This window comes from Salminus brasiliensis, chromosome 5 (genome assembly GCF_030463535.1).
Source record: "Salminus brasiliensis chromosome 5, fSalBra1.hap2, whole genome shotgun sequence".
In the NCBI taxonomy this organism is placed as follows: Eukaryota; Metazoa; Chordata; class Actinopteri; order Characiformes; family Bryconidae; genus Salminus; species Salminus brasiliensis.
This window is the reverse complement of record NC_132882.1, coordinates 41557975-41583567: the sequence shown is the minus strand read 5'-3', so window position 1 is coordinate 41583567 and position 25593 is coordinate 41557975. Positions and strand designations below refer to the sequence as shown.

Below are 25593 nucleotides of genomic sequence, written 5' to 3'. Positions count from 1 at the left end.
ATCAGCCAGATACATAAAGCCACATAAAACATCAGCCAGAAAGCATAGGTACTGAGAAGTGGTCTGTGGTCCCCCACCTGCAGAACCTCCTTTATTGAGTGTGTCTTGCTAATTGCCAATAATTTCCACCTGTTGTCTATTCCATTTGCACAACAGCATGTGAAATTGATCGTCAATCAAAACCAGTTTGATTTCACAGAAGTTTGATCTACTTGGAGTTATATTGTGTTGTTTAAGTGTTCCCTTTATTTTTTTGAGCAGTGCATGTTGCCTCTACCAATTCTGTCAAGAAAAGTGGTTAAATATCCAACCAGAATTCTGCCAAAATGTTCTGGTCAAGATGCAACTTACTAGGAGAGCTGTGTCCACAAACTTGTGGCTAAAATGTAGGGTGCCAAAACCTTTGCCAAAAAAGCTCATCCAATATGTTTAACTAACAGAGCTGTGTCTACAAACATTTGGCTACAATTTGGAGTGCCAAAACGTTTGTCAAAAAGCTCCTCCAATGCTGTGAGCTATAGAGCTGTGTCCACAAACTTTTGGCTAAAATTCTATTTATTTGCGATATATGCAATAATTTTATGAAGAAAAAAAAAACTAAACAAAAAACACACCTTACAACATTTTGGTTCATGAAGCATAAAAACCTACAAATGTGTCCTGTAGAGAAGTTTACATTAGTGGTCAAAAGTTTATGGACAAATTTTAATGCATTTATATGGGGGAAAATGTGTTTGTACTGTGAAAACCACAAGTCCATTTAAAAAGCTGGATTAAGCCTGAATCACACAACTTGATCGAACAATCTAGACCTGGAACAGTATCGATATCTCCCCCAATTAACAGAAGTGTCCACAAACCTTTCGGCCAAAAGCGCCTCAAACAACTTTTGGCTGAAATTTACAGTGTCTCAACTTTTGGCCAAGAGCTCCTCCAAATATGTTTGGCTAATAGAGCTGTGTCCACCACCAGGAGCTACAGTTTGGGGCACCAAAACCTTTGTCGACAAGATGGTTTGCCCAACAGCTCCACCAATTAACAGAACTGTGTCCACAAACTTTTGGCCAAAAGCTCCTCCAATATGTTTGGCTTATAGTGCGGTGTCCACAAACTCTTGGCTAATATGTGGGGTAGCAAAACCTGTGCTGAAAAGATGATGATCTGCCCAAAAGCTCCAATTAACAGAAGTGTCCACAAACGTTTCTCCAAAAGCGCCTCCAATATGGTGGACTAATAGAGATGCGTTCACAACGTTGAGCTACAGTTTGGGGTACCTAAACTTTTGTTGAAAAGATGGTTTGCCCAAAAGGTTCTCCTGTACGTTTGACTAATAGAGCTGCGTCCACAAACTTTTGGCTGAAGACTTTGCGCTGCCAAAACTCCTCCGACACATTTGACCGTAGCATATTAATTTTTATTTGTATGTGGAATGATTTCCTGGCAGCTACACTACAAAGACTACTTGCCTGTAGATAAACTCCAGATTAGGGAAAGGAAACCGCTCCTCAAACCAGTTGTTCAGGTGCTGACAGGCCTCGACCTAAAAATCTTACCCGCATCCTCCTGTGGTCTGACAACTGCGATTCCTGGCTCAGCTTCCTCGTGCTCTGCCCTCGTCGGAAATGCTTCTCAGCATTCAAAGTTCATCAAGCTGAAACTGCATGACAGACTGCATGTATGAGTGACATGCCATTAAACCTGACCGCACTCACGCACAAAAGGGACCATGAGGGGTCAAAAACCACAACACCCACCCCTTTACTGTCCCCTTCCTTTCAATACAACGAGCAGTGTCTCATCCCACAACACAGTGAAGGACCTTTGACCCACCCCTGCTTGCAGATCTGCTTCGGCTCAGTGACCTTTGTGACCTCTGCATTTCAGTAGGGTTTAAGTACTGGCTTTAGCATTTCTCTTTTTCGGCATGTGCGATCGTTAACTCCTAGAATCATATCGACGGGTTCATGGCTGAATAACCTGACATTTTTTGGTCCAAGGTCATCATGTAACCTTCACAGCACTACATGTTGACCGCTTATAGCCATGGCCAACCTGCCTGAAAAAGAGCGCGAGCCTATTTGGCAACCTTGCACCCATGAGATACCACAGGACATCTTCAGATAGCAGGTCAAAAGCAGGTTCTAAATTTTTGTCCCCGAAACTAGATGGGCGAGACCACCACACGCCCCATCCACAACGTCCGCAGCCAAGCCACACCTCTTTCATGAACTGCCGCCAATGCAACCAGGCGCCATATACCCGGCTGTGACGCACCGGCTAGCAGATGCCAGTGATGTCCGGTGCCTCACTAGTGTGATGACAGAGAGAGAGAGAGAGAGAGAGAGAGCCCAGCCTAGAGAGCCTCTCTCAGGGCTCTTTCCAAGCAGCGTGATCAGGATTTAAACCAGCGACCCTCTGGACCACCCAGGCCCGTCGCCTTGAGCAGATAACAGTCAAGGAAGTCCACCCCTCCTCTCCACCTTCTCCACACAGCCTAGCGTTAGCTTTTTGCCTGGATAGCGTGACGGTTTTGGGAATGTGGGACCGGCTTGTTTCTCTGAACTCATTATTCAACTATGCCAAGATAGCTTTCCATCGTAGGGCACGTTTAGGCCCGATTTTGCTTCCTCATGCTCTTGTCAGAGCAGGGCTGCTGCACGGCTGCTGCACGGCTGAGTGACAGAATAGTCATCCGTGACTTCTGTTGAATGCAGTTTCACTTAGTCCGCTGTCAGTGTGGATGAGATGAATGAATATGCTGATGGCATTTCCACAGGAGTTCCTCGTAGCTCCTCGTAGTGTCTGGCTGGTTTGTGGATAGCCCAGCTGTCTGGCTAGTAGGGCCCAGCATAACAACAACAACCCCAGCCCTTAAATAAGCCTTAAACCTTGCTCAAGACTGACGAATGTCACATGATCTAAGTGAATATTAAGATTTTTTAATTTATTTAATAATAAACCATTTTTTTTTTTTAGCTGAGGGACTCACAGACCCCATCACCAGCAAAGCCCAATGACACTAGGAGGGGGAGAACAAGCCTATAAGCCCATTGCCAAGTACAACATGACTGTCCCCCTGCTTGCAGAAAATTTGTGCACCTTCAAGCATGACCCACCAAGACCCACCCTGCCATCTACCCACCAAGAGAGAGCATGGCTGATTGTGCTCCCTCTGGCTCCGGCTGCTGATGGCGAAGCAGCATGAACTAGCGGTCACTGGGCCTGTAGAATCAGCCATGGTGTCAAAGTCTGCTGAGCCCCTCGGAGCCCATGTCTGACCCTGGGTTTGATCTAGGTGATTGAAAAAAATCTTCAGATCGGATCTTGAGTCCATATTCTCCCTCTCAGGACATGAGCTGTGTACGGTTCGCTCACCTGAGCACTGGCTGCTATACCCATTACTGTACTACCTGTAGGCCTGGTTTACATACATGATGCCGTTCTCAACACCAGTCTGGTCTACCTCAGCACACACTACTGAACTCCCGGTTTAACCCTTCATTTACACATCCATCCATCACCGCTGTCCAATGAAAACCACGTATCTCCATTTTTGGGCTGTTTTGTAGTTTAGTTCGAACCCTGTAGCTGCTTCTGTACACTGTGTAAATGACTCTGGATGAATGAACCAATAGAAGCGCTCTAAACCACTTCAGATAAGCTTGTGTCTTTCATTGGACAGTGAGTCTGGACCGTAATCACCCAGACGTCATACACATATTTGTATATTTTATATTTATTTATCTTTTTGTCTAGGCACCCTGTCTCTGGTTTTGTCCATTGTCCTTGCTCTACTGCCCTATTCTGCACCGGAACCATAGCCAAACAGTGTTTTGGTTGTGCTGTGAAACCCTGTATTAGTATAATAATAATAATAATAATAATAATAATAATAAACCATAACCAAAAATGTATTTAATAACAATAAAATTATGAAATGAGGCCTAAATAAATGGAGTAAATTATTAAGTATTATTAAGTATGCATCACCACAAAAACCTTCCATTTTGGAGTATTTCTATTGGTCCATTCAGCATTCAATTTTGCCACAAAACAAGCAGCAACTGAAGGCGGCTGCAGGCAAAGCATCTCAAGTTTGGGGCTTTCTGTGAAGTCCATGGGTTCTAGACGTGGTTGAGGGTTAGCCATCTGTCGCTACAGCTGCTGCAGCTACTGTGTACTTAAGGCAGTCGAACAGTGTGTCTTAGCCAGGCCGTTAGCTAATTACCACAATAATGTCACCCAAGACACCATCAAGTCCATAAGTATTTGGACAGTGATGCAATTTTTGTGCTTTTGCCTTTGTACACCACCTCAGTTGCAGCTTTAATTTAAGGGCTTCAGTACAAACATGGTATGGGGGGGTATATAGGGCTATGGAAGAGGAGTTCAGGGCGTGGTCCTTCTCCCAAAATTGAGTCACGTCAGAAGTCCACTAATTGAAAATCTATGCCAGGTTGGCTGTCCTATCGGTTTTGCAGTATTTTATTGAATCTGAGCATAAAGAGGTTTAATAATAGAGGTTTAGCTCCACACACACACACACACACACACACACACACACACACACACACACACACACACACACACACACACACACACACACACACACACAGTCCTGCTACTTCAATCAACTGTAACAACATCAATAAACCCCAGTGACCGGATCTATTGGCATAGATGCCCATACCATTATAGTGCCTCCGCCATGTTTGACAGATGATGTGATTTTGCTTCAGATCTGGAACCATTCCCATCATTCTCCATTCTCAAGTTAATCTTGGTTTTGGGGCAGGCATGTTTTTTTTAGTGGTTTTATTTATTTATTTATTTTTTATCTGTCTGACCTGACTTTTCATTCACATTTAGGCTGTAGGCTTTGACAATGATACAGATCTCAGAGTCGTCTTCTGTGGTACAAGATTGCTGGTTTGTCCACTTCTAAAAGTTTCTGCTGTCCCTCTCGGACAGGTTTGTTTGGTTTTTCAGTTGAATGATGCATCGACCCGTGTTTGGACTTGGACAAGCCAAATTCAACATTAGATCTTACATGTCCCTAATGTAATAAAAAGTCAGTGGTCCGCCAGCAGGCTGAATCTTTTATTAAACACTATTACACCATTACCAAAGAATAGCCCCACCAGCAGAGATGTATAGTGAGGAAGTAGAACTATTTCACTGCTGTACTTAAGTACTAAAATACTGTATCTGTATGTACTGGAGGATTAGTTATCACCTACTTCCACTTTTACTTCACTGCATATTTTGGATGAGTTTAATACTTTTACTCGGTTACATTGTTTGTTTATGTGCTGCATCGTTACTCGCTACAGCTATAAAAATTGTGCAAATCATTTTAAACCCATATCATCACCGCGCCAGAGCACTAGATGGCGCTGTCAGCAGGTTCGATTAAGCCGCCTCAACATTGAGCAGAACGGGCGATGGAGCCGTAATTGAGCATGCTGCCATTCTTCCTCTCACTCCGCTGCTGCAGTGAGGACACTAACGCTAGAGCTCTGTTAGTTTATCTCCAGATGGAAAAAGAAGAACCATCAGAAGAAACTCCGCCATCTTCACCTCCTTCAAATACTCGTATGTGTCTGAACGGCCGGAGATCTTTCAGCTGTAGTGAAGCTCAGGGGTTTGAGCTGCTCTCCTCACTGGTTGTACAGATGAAGCTCTTGTATGATGCAGGTCGAGTCAGGTCTGCTCAGCTCTCTCTCTCTCTTTTGGGCGAGTTTGTTTAGAGAGTGAACTGAAGACTCGTGTTCATGAACGCTGTCTTCTACAGTCCTGTCCTTCTACTACAGCCAGAGGAACTGTGACCTGCCTCAAGCAATCTGAGCATTTAAATAATTACAGAACCTAGTACTTGTACTTTCAGTACTTAAGTAGTACATTTTTAGAATAAACTACTTGCAATACTTCCGCTTAAAGAACACTTCTACTCAAGTCCTTGAGTACTTTTACTCAAGTCTGGGTCTCTAGTACTTCAGACATGTCTGCCCACCAGTATGCACACCTGACCATGGATCTGCTTCATTTTGATTGACTCTTAAAATCCTTAGAACCACTGGTTTATTGGGTCCACTTACAACACTGGGCTTACTTATGAGGCTGTGAAAATGGATGGACTGAGTAAACTGCATTAACTGGGTTCTCAGACTCAGTTGTGGTTAAACCAGTAGCTCCTCTACTTGGTTCATCAGTGGAAAGAACATAGCTGAGAACTAGCTGATCCAACATCAGGACATTTTTTCTCAAAGCATCACAATATCCAAGCTGTTACTGTTACAGGGCGGTCAGAGAGCGGACCAAAGTGTAGGACCTTAGTTATCACCTACTTCCACTTTTACTTCACTGCATATTTTGGATGAGTTTAATACTTTTACTCGGTTACATTGTTTGTTTATGTGCTGCATCGTTACTCGCTACAATTATAAAAACTGTACGAGTCACTTTAAACCCATATCATCACCGCATCAGAGCACTAGATGGCGCCGTTACTGTTACAGGGCGGTCAGAGAGCGGACCAAAGTGTAGGGCCTTAATGTGTGATGTAAGGATGTGGCTAATGGGACTGTGGGTGCTTTTGTGTACTGTGGGAGAAAACAGTTGCATCCTCCACCCTGGCAATAGAAGTCCAACACCTTACCACTGCGCCACCAGCAAACACAGGCAATTGGTGGAGTTGCACCCCTTAAAACAACGAAATAAAAAGGCGGGAAAACCAAACAAAGGAGACGCCAAGATGGCATGGCTCAGGCTTAGGACAGTTCCAGACTCTATGGAGAGGGAACTAACTGAAACAGCCCTTTAAACAATTAAACAAAAGATCAAAGGTTTCTGTTATCTTCTCTTCCCTTTGAACCTCTCTTGTTTCTCTTTTCAAACTTCTTTCTTTCTTTTACAACCCCGTTATCTTTTCCTTTGAACCTCTCTTGTTTCTATTTTCAAACTTCTTTCTTTCTTTTACAACCCCGTTATCTTTTCCTTTGAATCTCTCGTTTCTATTTTCAAACTTTTTCTTCCTTTCTTTTACAACCCTGTTATCTTCTTTTCCCTTTGAACCTCTCTTGTTTCTGTTTTCAAATGTCTTTCTGTCTTTCTGTGTACCATACCGGTCACCCCTCTACAAAGGTGTGACAGAGAAGTGCTGTTTGTCACAGCCTTAAATGCTGTGACCACCAGGTGTGTCTGTTTGGCACTGATTCCCCCTAGGATCTCTGGGGACTGGAGTTTCCTTGGGTAAAAGTGCCTCGTGCCGCGCCCTCTGCTGGTAGGTGGCGGCAGACACTGACCCCTTACAGTTACAACGTGTTCTGATATCAGTTTTCCTAAAATTGCACCAAAAGGAACCCTGGAGCATAGTATTTACCAAATTTCCAGAAAGGAAATGTACTGTTTATTTGTTTGCTATTATTTATTTTTTTATTTGTGCATTAAGCCCAGCACCGGGCTAAATCTTCAACAAAATAATATCATGTATTTCTTACAGATTTACAATCATAAGATCAGATAAAACAATCAGAACCGTCTTATTTATTAATTAATTTAATGATGCTAGGTGATAGCTTGATTGGGTTGTCAGTGATAAAGCAATAAAGGTTTTAAAGTGGCACACTGCTGACCGAGCAGATTTGACTGCTAGTTCGCTACCAGAAGAGCCAAAGCCAGCAGCAGGGCAATAGAGGGATGCACAATAACACCTTCCCTGAAAGAGAAGAAACACAGAGAAATAAGAACATGAGGGGGAAGTTGGGATGCCCTACTAACTCAATAGACTGGGTCATTGTCCTGTTATAGAAGCTGGCCTCTTTTCAGCTTCAGTTTCCCCCTGACTGTGTCTGCTGATCTTTATTAAAATCCATTCTTCTCTACCCATGCAACCGTTTCCTTCCACTGGCTGCCACACAACCCCAATGCACCATAGATCCACCTCCACGCTTAACAGTTGGTAGAGTGATGTTTTCATGAAACACAGCTTCTTTTCCCCAAAAAACATGCCTTTGGGAACTGTGGCCAAAGAGTTCTGTTTTTACTTCATCAGTCTACAGCACTTGATTCCAAAAAGCCTCTAGCTTCTCTAGATGTTCTGCAATTTCCCTCAGCATCAATAAACTACTTCCATCAATTCATCCATCCATCCAAATTCCCTACACCATCAATAAACTACTTCCATCAATTCATCCATCCATCCATCTAAATTTTCTACAGCATCAATAAACTACTTCCATCAATTCATCCATCCATCCAAATTTCCTACACCATCAATAAACTACTTCCATCAATTCATCCATCCATCCATCTAAATTTTCTACAGCATCAATAAACTACTTCCATCAATTCATCCATCCATCCATCTAAATTTCCTACAGCATCAATAAACTACTTCCATCAATTCATCAATCCATCCAAATTTCCCTCAGCATCAATAAAGTACTTCCATCAATACATCCATCTATCTAATTTTCCTACAGCATCAATAAAGTACTTCCATCAATTCATCCATCCATCTAATTTTCCTACAGCATCAATAAAGTACTTCCATCAATTCATCCATCCATCTAATTTTCCTACAGCATCAATAAAGTACTTCCATCAATTCATCCATCCATCTAAATTTCCTACAGCATCCATAAACTACTTACACTAATTCATCCATCCATCTAATTTTCCTACATCATCAATAAACTACTTCCATCAATTCTACCCTTCTAGTTGGCATACAAGCCTCTACAGTTCCCCCTAACTGTCATTGCTGGAAAAGTTCTGAAATCTTCTTACCCTTATTCCCTGATGTGAGGCATCAATTAGCTTTACTTTCAAAACCCATGCCTGCTGCTTAGAAGAGCTTCCTGCCTGCTGTTTTATGTTTGTTTTTTGTTTTTTTTTTCAGATTTTTTAGTTGTAGTTTTAATAAGTTATTCAAATGGAAGGTAATACTGCATTACATTTGTAATTTATTTAAACTATAGACGTCTATCGTTGTTTACAATGCACAACATCCCAACTTTTTAAAAGGTTTTTACTTTGTGTTTATCATTATTAGAAAAGCCCAGTGGGAATATGCGTACCCGGTCGTTGACGCCATGGTTGTAGGAGATGTTGAAGAAAGTCTGCCAAAAAAAAAGTAGGGAAAAATCAACTATTTGTTGCCGTGTGTTAAAATGTTTCACAAAGAACTTGTGTTTACCTTGAAAGTCAGACAAAAATCATAGGCCTGGATATTACCATTTGACTGACCACCCAATACAACAATTTTGTTTTATTATATTATTTTAGATTATTTCAAACCACATTCTCGACAGAGTCACATTTATGAGACAGATTCAGTTTGGAAACATCCACTTAATTAACTTTGACTAATTATCTGCAACCAAGTTTTATTTGATTGAAAACTACTTTATTTATAACTTATTCAGTCCAATCTTTTCATTGTTGGATAGCAGTGTGTGTTTTGCTAATCCTTAAAAATAATGGTGACAGCATTAGCAGGTGCCTGTCCTGGTAATTCAAAAAGAAAAGCTCCCAGAAGCCTTAAAGCCACTAAATGCTTAAAAGCTTTTCAGAATGGTGATTATGATGAAAGAGTCAGAAATGCTAATGCTAGTTTTCAACCATTAAAATTAAAATCCATTCTTCTCTACCCATGCAACCGTTTCCTTCCACTGGCTGCCACACAACCCCAATGCACCATAGATCCACCTCCACGCTTAACAGTTGGTAGAGTGATGTTTTCATGAAACACAGCTTCTTTTCCCCAAAAAACATGCCTTTGGGAACTGTGGCCAAAGAGTTCTGTTTTTACTTCATCAGTCTACAGCACTTGATTCCAAAAAGCCTCTAGCTTCTCTAGATGTTCTGCAATTTCCCTCAGCATCAATAAACTACTTCCATCAATTCATCCATCCATCCAAATTCCCTACACCATCAATAAACTACTTCCATCAATTCATCCATCCATCCATCTAAATTTTCTACAGCATCAATAAACTACTTCCATCAATTCATCCATCCATCCAAATTTCCTACACCATCAATAAACTACTTCCATCAATTCATCCATCCATCCATCTAAATTTTCTACAGCATCAATAAACTACTTCCATCAATTCATCCATCCATCCATCTAAATTTCCTACAGCATCAATAAACTACTTCCATCAATTCATCAATCCATCCAAATTTCCCTCAGCATCAATAAAGTACTTCCATCAATTCATCCATCCATCTAATTTTCCTACAGCATCAATAAAGTACTTCCATCAATTCATCCATCCATCTAATTTTCCTACAGCATCAATAAAGTACTTCCATCAATTCATCCATCCATCTAATTTTCCTACAGCATCAATAAAGTACTTCCATCAATTCATCCATCCATCTAATTTTCCTACAGCATCAATAAAGTACTTCCATCAATTCATCCATCCATCTAAATTTCCTACAGCATCCATAAACTACTTACACTAATTCATCCATCCATCTAATTTTCCTACATCATCAATAAACTACTTCCATCAATTCTACCCTTCTAGTTGGCATACAAGCCTCTACAGTTCCCCCTAACTGTCATTGCTGGAAAAGTTCTGAAATCTTCTTACCCTTATTCCCTGATGTGAGGCATCAATTAGCTTTACTTTCAAAACCCATGCCTGCTGCTTAGAAGAGCTTCCTGCCTGCTGTTTTATGTTTGTTTTTTGTTTTTTTTTTCAGATTTTTTAGTTGTAGTTTTAATAAGTTATTCAAATGGAAGGTAATACTGCATTACATTTGTAATTTATTTAAACTATAGACGTCTATCGTTGTTTACAATGCACAACATCCCAACTTTTTAAAAGGTTTTTACTTTGTGTTTATCATTATTAGAAAAGCCCAGTGGGAATATGCGTACCCGGTCGTTGACGCCATGGTTGTAGGAGATGTTGAAGAAAGTCTGCCAAAAAAAAAGTAGGGAAAAATCAACTATTTGTTGCCGTGTGTTAAAATGTTTCACAAAGAACTTGTGTTTACCTTGAAAGTCAGACAAAAATCATAGGCCTGGATATTACCATTTGACTGACCACCCAATACAACAATTTTGTTTTATTATATTATTTTAGATTATTTCAAACCACATTCTCGACAGAGTCACATTTATGAGACAGATTCAGTTTGGAAACATCCACTTAATTAACTTTGACTAATTATCTGCAACCAAGTTTTATTTGATTGAAAACTACTTTATTTATAACTTATTCAGTCCGATCTTTTCATTGTTGGATAGCAGTGTGTGTTTTGCTAATCCTTAAAAATAATGGTGACAGCATTAGCAGGTGCCTGTCCTGGTAATTCAAAAAGAAAAGCTCCCAGAAGCCTTAAAGCCACTAAATGCTTAAAAGCTTTTCAGAATGGTGATTATGATGAAAGAGTCAGAAATGCTAATGCTAGTTTTCAACCCACTTCCCTGCAGCACTCAGCTGCAGGTGTTTGTACACAATGCTACAAGCTGAAGTTGTTGGACGCTCACATTACATTACAGCAAATTTGAGAACCCCGTCAATCATCACGTACAGTAGCCGAGAGCCTCGGGCAAGACGAATATCGCCCCAGATACCAGAAAACATTTACAGAACTTTGGTTAACATTATGCTAGCAGCTGCTTCTGTAAATATTAAAGCAAACTAAATGAACTGAATGCCCCTAATAATGTTAACATTGATGGGGTGTACTTGATGGGAAACCTTCAGCTAAGCCTTACAGTTTGACTGTGGTAACACTCAAACATGAATCCCTGAGGCAGATCTGCAGATATCTGCTCAATAAAGTTCATTTTACTCCAATTTCAGATACACAGAGTGCATTATTAATATCATGATGTGGAAATTGAAGTATCATGATATTTACGATATATTGCAGTATTGCGATACTATGTTTTGCAATACCTGCAAAGACTGGAATTGCATCTGATTGCAAGTAGAAATTGCAATTGAATTGTAACCCTTGTATCATATCACCAGGTTCTTGCCATTAATACACAGCCCTATCGATCACTGGCTCCTGGTGAAACCTGGTGTAAGTATGTTGCAGATTTCTGTCTATATAATATATAATGTCAGTTTTTTTACTCCCAATATCATGCAGCCCTACTTTACACACTGTCACCAAAGGCCCTAATATTTTAAGGGCTCAATATACTGCCTGCTAGCCAAGGACATGGTACATGTACACATTGATGGGCAGTTACGCTTAAATGGTTGTAGCTTAAGTGGGCATTCACCTTGGTATGCAGGCCTTGGGTTGAGCATCCTGAGAGACATTGAAGTTCTTCACCGCTACACTGGGGCAGGGCAAGGAGTTATTCTGCTGCAGTGATGAGATATCTGACCATACACACCACCCACAAACACACAGAGACACATATTTACACTGATGAGCCAAAACATTGATTATCTTGTAAACAAAAGAGCCAAGCCAAAGTCGGGTGATTTGTGCTAGTGACCGTGACACGACGGTCGCTCTTGCAGTTCATGTGTTGGATGAGCTAGGCTTGAAGACCTGAGTGTGACCTGAGACTCTGGGATGTGCTGGAACAACAAGTCCAATGTCCAGTGCAAGCCCACCACACAACTTAAAACAGGACTTAATGGACCTTCTAGAACATACTAAATGGGACCAAGTGTCTAAAACAGGTTAGTAGGTTTAAGGAGATAAAGCTGCCAACACCAGTTAAACAGTGCTGAAAGCTTATATCTTCAAGAGTTCAAGAAAGTGGAGCTCCACCCTCGCTTCAAATCTAGAAATGTCCAGTGCTGCTCTGTCCAGCTCTCTTGCCTGATTGTCCTTCCTCCTTCTATTTGAAAGTTCAGGTTCAGTCCGCCCTCAAAACAATGAATTGTAATTGCGAGCAGTGCACTGCTTAGTCCACAGTCAAACATGCAAACATTAGTTATTTAATATCTTCTCACAACCTGAGGGTTTTACATTTCACTCCTCTGTTAGCCAACATTTAATCACTGCAGGCAAAGTTTTAAGCAGCTATTCACACTAAATGAGTAAACTGGTGTAATTAGGGTATCGAATGAAGCAATGGAATTCCACCATATGTCGTGGCCAGTGGGGTGGGGGTGGGGCCCAGTCTAATATCGATTAATGGGGCCTATGCATGTCTTACTTGATTTGTTTGACATTCAGTAAGTGTCTAAGTATCCACACTGACTTTTGTATTTGCCAGCATCTAGCTTCTCGAGGTATCTTTTGGATCCTATCCTATACAAACTAGCTAAGGATATTTTTAGCGTGAACAGCGAAGCACTTTTTGGAAGTCAATAAGAGTGTCTGCTAAAGGCCACAGGAAAGGAGAAAATCCATTCAGTTCACTTGATGCTATTGGAACTTTGACTGGAACTGGGTTGGGTGGTCAGGTGAGACAAAACAGAGCTTCCTGGAACAAATCCTCAAAGGTGGAGTTTGACTTCGAAAGGAAGACAGGCCTGAACTGGATGTCCGAAATCTGAATCTGGAGAGATTCTGTATTGAGGAAGGGTCACAGATCCCTTTAAAGGGGAAATCTCAGTACTGTTATGTTGGTGCAGAAAGTCAGTAAGCAAGTTCTTCTAGAATTAACATATTGATCACCTCTAGGCATTGATCAGAATATTATGTAGAGTTTGTACAGGCAAAAACACACTTTCACACTTTTGAACAATACTACGTTGAGCTCTACACCTTTGAATGATGATATGTTAGAAGGTAATATGGAGGCCCACCTTGCATGCTGACGAGAACGATGAGAGCGCCGCCTTTGACAAACTCCCTGTCACCAAGCCGAGCTTTTTCAACGAATGAGATGTAACTCCATGCAGTCACATTCACAGTCTCGTTATTGATGAGTGCGGCTTCACTGGGCCGGCCCCACTGATACTTTCCAGCTACAATGAAATGAGGAAGTGTAAGAGACGCATCAGTACCGCATCCCAAAATGACGTGACAGGGTGAAGTTAGTAATGTGCTATCCAGTAAGGAGACCCAAGAGACTTTCAATGAACTGCAGAAATAAAACAAGCTGTCTGAGCTCAGATCACATCACCTAACAGCTCTAATACAGACCATCTCAACATCTGGAACTGGAGCCCAACTGAATTAGATGAAGGGGGCTGGGATTAATGAGATTAAATAAGAAAGGGGACCAGGGTGAGGGGTTGAATTAGGATTTGGGTTAAGGTTAGTACTAAGGTCAGGAAGATGGATTAGGATGGTTAGGATTGGGTTTTGGGTTGAGATTAAGGATATGATCAAGATTAAGACCAGGATTAGGTTTTGGACTGAAGTTAAGGATAGGGTCAAGATTAAGACCAGGATTAGGTTTTGGACTGAAGTTAAGGATAGGGTCAAGATTAAGACCAGGATTAGGTTTTGGACTGAAGTTAAGGATAGGGTCAAGATTAAGACCAGAATTAGGATTTGGACTGAGGGGAATTAAAGAGATTAAGGGGGCCAGGGTGAGGGGTAGAATTAGGATTTGGGTTAAGGTCAGTACTATGGTCAGGATGATGGATTAGAATGGTTAGGATTGGGTTTTGGGTTGAGGTTAAGGATATGGTCAAGATTAAGACCAGTATTAGGTTTTGGACTGAAGTTAAGGATAGGGTCAAGATTAAGACCAGGATTAGGTTTTGGACTGAAGTTAAGGATAGGGTCAAGATTAAGACCAGGATTAGAATTTGGACTGAGGGGAATTAATGAGATTAAGGAGGTCAGGGTGAGGGGTAGAATTAGAAATTGGGTTAAGGTTTGTACTATGGTCAGGATGATGGATTAGGATGGTTAGGATTAGGATTTGGATTGGTGTTAGGGAAAGGATTAGGGCAATGGTGAGGGTTAGGACTAGATTTTGAGTAGAGGTTAAGGTTAGGATTGGAGCCAAAATATTGGATTAGGTTAGGATTAGGTTTTGGACTTAGGTTAAGAAAAGGGTCAAGATTAGGACCAGGATAAGGGTTGGGATTAGATTTTGGAGTGAGGTTAAGGAAAGGGTCAAGATTAGGACCAGGATGAGGGCTGGGATTAGATTTTGGAGTGAGGTTAAGGAAAGGGTCAAGATTCGGACCAGGATGATGGTTAGGATTATGTTTTGGATTGAGGTTAAGGATAGGACTAGGGCTTTGATAAAGGTTAGAGTTTTGGGTAAGACTAGGCCTAATAGTAGTAACATATTAGATCTACTTCATGTAACATACATCTTTAAGACACAAATAAAGTATTTCCATAAAAAGCTTTTGCAGTAAACAATAGATTGTAAAGATGTGAAGTTCATATCTGCAAGGTCTCACCAGTTATTTGAGTTGGGTTAGTTGTAATGCTTGCTTGTTTTGATGTGCGATTTCTGATGTCAGGGTTCTGTTCCAGCACCATGAAAGTTACTTGTCTCCATGGGCAAGGCCACTGTAGACGGTCATCATAGACGCCAGACACCAGACGCACGAAGATGGAAAAGTAGTTAGAATTCAGCTGCAGAATTAGCTGATAGCGGTAGCCTTCGGGTGAGTAATACAGCGGGCTGTACATGTTGGAGCCGAGTGTGGAGGTGTTCCAAATCTCCATGAAGTTCTCGATCTGCCATACGTTATGAGGGCACTCTGACTCTGACAGGTTGATATCATCGACCGAGAAGCCCCCTTTAGAATTTCCGGCCCCTTTGCGTGCCTCAAATTCCACCAGGAACGTCTTACTCGCATCCAGTGGCACGAGGCGGAGCTGCCAGCGATCAGTGGGAGGTCCTGAAAAAACATTATTGAAAAAAATGTGCAATTTTCCAGTTTATTAGTTTTTATCTTGTTAGTTATCTGCTTTCTGATTGGCCACCTTATCAGTTACATCCACTAGAAAGGTGTGCAGTTACTGACTGTAGCCCATCTGCTAAGCAGTCCTCTGAACCAGGTCTATTCAGAGGGAAGAAATACCGTTGCGAAACCCAACTCCATGTAAATGGGCCAAAGAATCAGAAACTCACCTGTGATCTGGTCCATAAGCCTGAGGTTTCCTACGGTGTCACTATTATTCTGGTACTCTCTGATCCAGATGTTGAGCTGATCAGTCTCATTCCCACTGTGATAGTAGAAGAACTCCAGGCATTGGACGTGGCAGCTTTGTCGAGGGGTTATCTCCCTGCTCTCCAGTCGGCCTGAGTATCCTGTCTGTCCAGTCTTTGTGCTGAAGTGCATGAAGGAAGACGGCTCTGTGGAGAACACAACACCCCCCAGCCCAACAAGCACTGTCAAGGTTGTAGCTAAGGGACTGTCTTATGTCTTATGGTGGTGTTCATAAGATGCCCCCTCCCTTTCCCCACCCCCAAAGCCCAAGCCCCAAAGCCCAAGCCTGGTACAATGAACTGTGCCAATGCCTGATTAGTTATAGAGTGTTTTATAATCGGCAAATCTATGAGGCATACCAGAGTGCCGAGTACAGTGTTGTGGGTTCGATTCCCGGGCTCAGCAAGCTGCCAATGTGGGACCCTTGATCAAGGCCTTTACCTTCTCTGCTCCCACCATTCTCTATACACAGGTATGTGTCCATCTGTTCCATCTGTGTCTAACACAAATGGTGAATAAAGACCTTGTCTGAGCCATGGCTCCTTCCCAGGTTTCTCGGGAGTGTTTTCTGGTCTTCGTCACCATTGGCTTGCTCTGGACAGGCTTGAGGACACCAGCATTTCAGCCATGCTCTGGACCTGTGAGCTCCAATGACCAATGTGACCAAGCTGGTCTTTGAGCTTGTCATCCTGCCCAGCCAACATGTAACTCATATTGGGCACACATGGGTGGAATGTGAGCTAGGTGAGTTCCATGTGGGCATGGGCTTTGAGTGGGTTTGCACATGTGTTGTTACTGGGACCCAGTTGGACTTCCATTGTTACAGCACACCTTAATCTCACATTGGTCCCATCAAGGCCCCATATGCAGTAAACAACCCAGATGGGACCCATGTTTAAGCCATCCTGGTCCCATCACTGAAGCTGGTGGGTGTCCATATATAGGGCCAACCCATGGAAAGAATTTTCAGGCTCCTCGTTGGGCTAACCATACTGGCACCACATTGGGATGTTCTCTGTATCTAAGTGTTATTACAAACTAATCTAAGTGTTTTGTCTTGACCAATGAAACCCAATGTAGAAGCATGGACTATAATAGACCAATTTTGTATCTCCCGCAAAGGCAAGCTGAATGAAATAGGTATACCTGATACAGTGTTGTTCTTATACACAGCAGGATCACCTAAAAAATGACAGAAACATATGGGTTAAGTGGGTTAAGAACATTCACATTGGCATGAGAACACCTAAAGCCATTGTTTTTAAACATCCAAAGTTTCCCTCCACAACTGGAAATGTTACCTATGGACAGCAGGTTGGAATGGTCACTAAATGGGCCTCCGGATACATTGCTCGCCATCTGCCACCCATTAGCAGTAGAAGAGCAGTTAGCCATCTGACACATGCTGTTTTCAAAGCTACAGCGGTCCAGAAAGGAGAGGGATTTAGCTGTAATGAATCAGAAAAAAATATTTTTCAATATTTTTTAAAATATTAGCCCAGCCTCGAATCGAGTTCGGAAAAGCTGAGTTCCCCATGCTGTACCTCCCAACAATGACTAGTTTGGAAAGCACAGCCAGAGGTTTACAGAGTACACATTTTTTACAAGAACATGTCAAGACGTATTCAAACCTGTCACCTCTAATACAGAGTCATGTACAAATTAGGACACCCTATGACATCTTTAAACATACTGTTAAACATAATGAAATATATGGATATTTGATCTTCATTTTTATTCCCTGAACCACTTGTCTAGCCACAAACTGGCTCTTCTTAAAGGGGATTGGATCCTTGCGCTTGCTCCTTTTTTCTTTACCCAACCCATCAACTTTAAGAGCTGTGAAAGACTATTCCTGTCACTTCAAGTAAAGTTTCTTGAGAAATCATCTCAGAATATTAAGAAAATGTATATATGTAAATTACTTAGTATCTTAAAATAATGACTTAGTCATTCAGATATCATCCCAAAATAATATCTCACAATAACACCTTAGTGCCCCAAAACTAATAGTATCCTGATAGTCTAAAAATAATGAGACAGTCTCGCAAAACAATGACCTGGTATCTCAAAGTAATAACTTACTATCTCAAAATACTCAAATGTGGTATCTCAAAATGATGACTCAGTATCTCAAAATAATAACTTGGTATCAGAGAAATGACAATATCTTAAAATATTATCTCACAATAACACATTAGTGCCTCAAAACTAATAGTATTCCAGATAGTGTCTGAAAATAATGAGACAGTCCTGCAAAACAATGAGTTATGCGAGTATCTCACAATAACAACTTACTATCTCAAAATACTCAAATGTGGTATCTCAAAATAATGATTTAGTATCTCACAATAACAACTTACTATCTCAAAATACTCAAATGTGGTATCTCAAAATAATGATTTAGTATCTCACAATAACAACCTACTATCTCAAAATACTCAAATGTGGTATCTCATAATAATGACTTAGAATCTCAAAATAATGAGAAAATAAGTATCTTATAGTTAGTATATGTGCACGGTTACTACAAAATACATATCCTTAACGGTACATACTGCAATTATAGAGCTTATTGAGCTCGAATGTGTCTGTAGGGCTCATGTCATTGCTCTGGCCAATCACATCTTGAAACTTAGTGTTTTTGGTGATGATGGTGTTTCCATTTCCGTTGGAAAAAGCGTCTTGTCCATAGTGCATAACAGACATGTAGTCATACGGAGTTCCCTGTATGGTGCTTGTCTCCTGACTCGCCTTATCAAAGTTAAACCTATTCGCTGAAAAAGTACACACACACACACACACCCACACACACACACACACACACACAAACACACACACACACACACACACACACACATTTGTGATGTACATTCACATTTGCGCAAGCTTACATAAAAAAGGTCATTCAGCTTGCATTAAATAGTTAGGCATACTCTTATTCATGAGTAGGGTTAAGGGGTAGGTTAAAAGGCTTCAGGAACAGGGCAATTACCTGCAATGATGTTTTCTGCAATGATTGTCACGTAGTCGTCCCGATCGTATCGGCTCTGTTCATGGAAGAAGCCCAGACAGTGAAGAAACTCGTGCTCCACAATGGCAATGTATCCACACCCTTCTCCGATAGAGAGCTGCTGCTTCCCACCAACCCTCCCAATAAATGACCAGCACCTGGAAACACAGTGAAATAACAAGTTGCATGAAAAGTCTTCCAGACATCCATGGAAGTGCTTTAGTGCTTTAACTCTGAGTAGAGTTCTCAGCAGTTTTCACTGAAGGGCTCTGATGGTGGTATGTGGTAGGAGTGGCCCGGCTGATAGAATCCGGGTTTGTTTTGGCACCATGTTGATGGACATTCATGGGGAATCAATCTGCAACATCCAGCATCTTGTAGAAACCCTGACCAGGCAAATCTCTGCAGTTCTAAAGGCCAAAAGGATGCTACAAGATGGCCAGAGGGGATCTGTTATTCTTGGCAAGTTCCTGGAAACCCTCTTCATGCCAACACAATTGCTTACCGAAAGCATCCTGTCCCGTTCTGCCACATTCAGTTCCTTTGAAAGGCCAATGACTACACTCACTCATTGTATTGATAAAACCAGTTTGCGATGCCTTGCGTGTGTGTGTGTGTGTGTGAGAGAGAGAGAGAGAGAGAGAGAGAGACAGAGCACATTTGCACAATGGAAGCCCCCTTGAGAAGATTCAGAAACTGTGGTCATAGAAGTCAACAGAAGCAACAGTGTGCAGAAAGGCTGTGGTACTTTTTACCGCTAGTATCGGCTACATTTGATGCTCTTATCCAGAGCAACTTAGATGGGAATCATGTCGCTCAAGGATAAGCATTGCCCAAGGAGCATGGTGTGCTTGGCAGTACTGTCAAAATGCTGCTCGGTGGCACATTGAGATACTGAAAGTGGTACAGAGTCACGCAGCAGTGCCGTCACCTCTCTAACAGAACACCAGTTGTTTTTTTTTTACTTTCTCTTCACTCTATTATAAACAAATAATAAAAATATATATACATATATATTTATATAAATATATATTTATTTATATCTGCTGGTTTTAATACTGAATATATTCACATAGTCTGAGCTTGTGGGAAAAGGCCCTCAGATTAAAAAAATAAAAAGTACACTGTTTCAGAGCCAGACGCGGCAGTATGTGGCTATTCAGGATTTCCCTTAACTGATTACTGTAGGTTCTCCTGACAGCTGTCAAGTTTCATGTGCATTCAGAAAAGTTAGAGAATCTAACAGATAAAAGAAAGAAAGTGAAAGCAAAAAAGATTAAGAGCTAATCATTTGAGATGTGAGTCTCAAAAGTCAGCCAGCACTTGTGGTTTAAGACTTGTAATACTCTTTAAGAAGTGCAATAAAGGAGAACCTAGTGCAGAGACGTTTAGAGCTCACTGTACCCGGTTAGCGATTCCACAGAGACGTAGTCTTCTTCTGTTGTCCGGGGCTTAAAGTCGACACATGCTTTCAGTCTCATCTGCTCGAAGGCTTTCAAAATAACCCCTTTGTCGTTCATGCCTGACGAATCATTAAAAAAGAAGAAGAAGAAGCTGCAGTGAATGAGCTCTGCTAACATCTGGAAGTGACGAGAATAGAAGAAGTCATGTTCTTACTGAGGCTGTTATTCAACACGTAAGGGACAGTCCCATTCCACCGGCTCTGGAGATTCAAAGTCGCACTCTTTTGTGTCTTGTCCTAGTTTGTAACAGGTTAAATATTAGCCCTTAGTTTTTGTACAGAGTCATAAGACTATATTTGAATATGAAAGAAAAATACACTATATGTCCAAATAGCGTTTGTGGACACCTCTTCTAATGAATGCATTCAGCTTCTTTAAGTTGCACCCAACCTAGTCCCTGCAGAGAAGTACTGCCAGTTGAGTAGGACCCTCTGGAGGACATAGACCTATGAACCTATTGGCACCCCACCTCCTAATGCCAGGCTAGGGCTAGAGAAGTGTTAAGCCTCCAGCATTGAGCTATGGAGCAGTGGAACTGTGTCTATGGGGCTCCATATAAGTCATCCTGATCATCCTGACCTCACTAACACTATTGTGGCTGAATGCAGTCAAATCCTCACAGCGATGCTTATGCAAAATATAGTAGAAAGACATCTTAGAGACATCACTGTCTCTACTATCCCTGGACAGTGACTCCAACAAAAGCAGGATACACTCCTTTTTTATACCTTTGATTTAGGAAAAAATAATAAAAATGAGCAGATGTCCCAATACTTTTGTCCATATTGTGTACCATTAGATTTTGTATGATGAACTTACCACCATGATGTCACCTTCAAGAAGGTTTAAACCTGAAAGAACGATGGAGGAGTGGATAAGTGGTGTGTTGTATGTTGACTATTGTATATATTTATTTTGCATGAATATCCCATAATCCCATGTTTTATTTGACAAATTTTATGCATTATAAGCCATGCCTAATGACATACAACCCCCATACATACATGAAGCAGAAATATGTGATGAGAAATATGCTGCATGTTTAATAAAACTGTTATGATTATATTATCCATTAGGGATAAAGATGTGATCAAAGGTTTATATAGTCTAAAATCAAATGATATACAATGTAAACAGTGTAAACAAGCTATATATGGAGGGTGAAAAAGCACCTAAAGAATGGCCCTAAAGATTTCCCTTTGTATATTGCTAATAATAAAACCTCTCTAACAAAGTTTTTTTTACCTTTCTCTTCCCTCTATTATAAACAAATTATTTAATAAAACAATATATATATTATATATATATGCTTGTTTTTATACTGAATATATTCACATAGTCTGAGCTTGTGGGAAAAGGCCCTCAGATTAAAAAAAAGAAAGTACACTGTTTCAGAGCCAGACGCCATTCATGTGGCCATTCAGGTTTTCCCATAACTGATTACAGGAGGTTCTGCTGACTGCTGTCATGTGTCATTCAGAAAAGTTAGATAATCTAACAGATAAAAGAAAGAAAGCGAAGGCATAAAAGATTAAGAGCTAATCATTCGAGATGTGAGTCTCAATAATAATTGTAATATGTTTTATTTGACATATTTTATGCATTATAAGCCATGCCTAATGAAATACAACCCCCATACATACATGAAGCAGAAATATGTGATGTGAAATATGCTGCATGTTTAATAAAACTGTTAGGATTATATTATGCATTAGGTATAAAAATGTGATCAAAGATTTATATAGCTTTAAAAAACATGTGAAAAAGCACCTAAAAATGGCCCTATAAATTTTCCTTTGTATATTACTAATATTATAGTATATCAGTGTAAATGTATTATAAATTGTAAATATGTTTGGGAGAAAGAATATGGCTGTTTGGTTATTGTCTGTTTTTACATGACAGTGACAATATGTATATTTCCCCACTGCGGGACTAATAAAGGACTATCTTATATTTCTTATATTTCTTATATATTTCTTATATCTTATATTTAAATTTTGGCAGTTGTTACTTTTTTCTGACATGATATGAATCTGGCAGCTGTCTTTACATTGTGTGAAAATCTCATGATGAATGGAACAATAAAAGTTGAAAGCTGTTGTTTTGGAGATACAAGGTTGTTGCCTGACCATAGTTTTATTTTGAAGCATTTCCACTGATCTATTAATCATGAAATTCTGAGAAAATGTAAAAGACAACTGCCCGGTTATTATTGCCAAAAAGTCAAAAATGAGAAAATAGGAAAAAAGTAGAAATAATACAAAAAATGTTGTCATGTTTTTTTTGTGTGTGTGTGTGTGTGGACCCCAGGATGAGTCAGCTCAGAAGGATCCTATTCAAATCCTGAATCCTACAAATAGTCGCTTTCCAAATAGCTTAAACAGTGTATACAGGTATGTCGTCGCTGTAATGCACAAATCTTGTATCTCCATTTTTGCTGTATTTCATTATTTTATCTAATTTGAATCTGGCAGTTTAAATCTGTTCTAGACATTAAACATAATTTGTCACTATATGAAAATGGTTCACAAGAAATATTGATAAACAAAAAAGCAAGCAAACAAACAAACAAAACAACAACGCCCTCTTGACTTGTTTTTGGGAAACCTGTTTATAGATCATCTGCATAAATTTGACTGCTTTTGGCAGCAAAGTAGGTTTACCTTGGTTTATTTCAGGGATGTCCTTGATATCAGTATCAATGTCTAAAAAGAAAAGATGACCAAAGACAAAAAGGTTATCATGCTAACAAGGTTATCATTATATATTTCTCATCCAGTCTGATTGTAACCTACCCCAGATGCCAGTTTAAATAAATGGCCTGTCAAACTAATGAGGCCTACTAACATTTCTCATTGTATTACTGTTTCCCCCCCAGACCAATGCATCCAGAACCAAGGGTTAACTGGTAACATGGTGGAATTACTTGGAAAAGTAAGTAATGAAAATGTTTAGTTTAAAACATAGCTTAGTAAAAATGTGTGGTAGTGTCCTAAAGTAAAAATATTTACCTATTACAGGTTATCTGTAGCAAAAAAATAAATTAATTAATACTGATAAGCTCACCTATTACTGTTGGTTGAGGCTGAGGTAAAAAAGAGCACAGAGGTTTACATATTAAACACAGAAAATAGCTTATATACAACTGCATAACAGATATATGAAATATAGAGTCCATATGTTTACTACAGCTCACTCACCAGTAATGAGGCAGGGGAGATAGCCAAGCTCAGCAGAAGGACAATTCGGAGAGCCATTGTGCCTACAAATAATTAATCAACCTATTAACAAATAGCTTAAACGATGTATACAGGTACAGCGTTGCTGTTATGCAAAAATCTTGTATCTTCATTTTTGGCATTTTTCACTTTTTGATCTAATCTGATTCTCTATTCTTTACATTGTGTCCAAATTGTAAAATAACTGTACCAATAGAAATGCTCCAAATCAAAAACAATATTTTTGAAAAAAAAAAGAAAAAAAGTTTTATTTCTTCTCCTGTGAAGTTGATATTTTGGAGATACAAGTTTTTTAAATTACAAATACAATATGCAACATTCAGTTTTGTCAGTTATTACTTTTTTTGTCATGATATGAATCTAGCAGCTGTCTTTACATTGTGTGAAAATCTCATGATGTATGGACCAATAGAAATTCTCCAAAATGATTGGGAAAAAAATATTTTTACATTGACTTCCACTGAAAAGTCGAAAGCTGTTATTTTGGAGATACAAGATTGTTGCCTGGCAGCAGTTTTCAATGGAAGTCAATGTAAAAATACTTAATTCCAAATACTCAATTTCTATTCAGTATCATCATAACATTCTGAGAAAATGTGAAAAACAACCGTCAGATTATTGTCAAACGTGAAAAATGAATCTTTCTTTTTAGAAATAATACAAAAATATAATTTTACATTGACTTCCATTTTAAGTTATTTTTCCCCCATTATTCTGTAAAGCTGTTGTTTTGAAGATTCAAGTTTGTTGCCTGACAGCAGTTTCAATAAAAGCCAAGGGAAAAATACTTTTCCAAGTTTTTTGAACATTTCTGTTAGTCTGTTCATCATGAAATTCTAAGAAAATGTAAAAGACAATTGTCAAATTATTGTCAAAAAGGTAAAATTGAAAAATAGGAAATATTATAATTGAATAAATAAAAAAACCCAATAATTTTACATTGACTTCCATTAAAAGTAAACTAACAATTAAAAGTTAAAAGTTACCACTAACGACACAGATTTAAATGGATTAAAGTGCCACAAACCTGATCCGCTGGATGGCGTGTAGGACTGCTTACCGCTGCTCTTTCTTGCATCTTATATACTCTTCCTGCACACCCACCTCACGTGTAGTCTGTCATCACAGAACCGTGGCTCTGGCCTTTTCCGCACAGAAAAAAAAAATGTACCTGTTTCTCCAGTATGGGAATGTTTAGATAAAAGTTGGCATACAGCAGGCTATTGTCAGCGGAAAACAAAAGCCACTGCAGATTCCTCAACCCCGCAGCCTAGTCTAGATACCTTACTGCTGACAAACGCTTCGGAGAAAAACTCCAAATTATTACATTCTTAAAACTCATCACAGCTCATTAAAACCAAAGATGGCGTTATGGATTACAGCAGAGTTCATTTGCATCTCAGAACACTGATTATATACACTGATCTTCATCTCCACAGCCCTCGTGTGATGCTCAGTCAGGTAAATCATGTAAATCATGCAAATCATGCAAATCATGTTGGATATGTAGGCAGCTGTGTAGTTTGGAGTCATACCCAGGACTTCAATTGGTATATTGTGGTGTGTTTGTCCAGCTACGGCTGCAGACACCACCCTTTTTTCATCTTCAGCTTTTTTTTGTTGCCGTTTTTGCCGGACTGCCTTGCTGGCCTAGAGGAGGCAATTCCGCTTAGCTACTGGCTGAGTGAGTGACTGCCTGACTGATGGCCTTTCTGGTACTGTATGTGGTTGGTGTGGCGCAACCGGTAACACCACTACCTGCCACACCAAAAGGTAAAGGTGCACATATTTGTCACTGT

At 40.1% G+C, this 25593-nt stretch overlaps 1 protein-coding gene across 1 annotated transcript; it reads right to left on the bottom strand.

Moving 5' to 3' along the window:
- Positions 1-7650: 7650 nt before the first annotated feature.
- On the bottom strand, positions 7651-23812 carry LOC140556649 (meprin A subunit beta-like). The gene is made up of 15 exons (XM_072680724.1): positions 23756-23812; positions 23622-23640; positions 23219-23260; positions 21372-21403; positions 20707-20788; positions 20494-20611; positions 19072-19247; positions 18635-18853; positions 17378-17524; positions 17223-17258; positions 15998-16222; positions 15318-15764; positions 13755-13916; positions 12266-12368; positions 7651-7717 (listed from the first exon to the last, which is right to left on the bottom strand). Exons 1-15 carry the CDS (start codon positions 23810-23812, stop codon positions 7651-7653), a joined length of 1932 nt encoding a protein of 643 aa, XP_072536825.1.
- Positions 23813-25593: the final 1781 nt, after the last annotated feature.

What these genes read in the sequence shown, in the direction of transcription:
- LOC140556649 (XM_072680724.1), bottom strand. Translation starts at nt 23,812, where the DNA reads ATGGCTCTCCGAATTGTCCTTCTGCTGAGCTTGGCTATCTCCCCTGCC. An exon ending in GCTTATGGACCAGATCACAG is followed by an intron (nt 15,765 to 15,997) that starts GTGAGTTTCTGA and finishes ATGTTTTTTCAG; the next exon opens with GACCTCCCACTGATCGCTGG. An exon ending in TAACCCAACTCAAATAACTG is followed by an intron (nt 13,917 to 15,317) that starts GTGAGACCTTGC and finishes ATTTCATTGTAG; the next exon opens with CTGGAAAGTATCAGTGGGGC.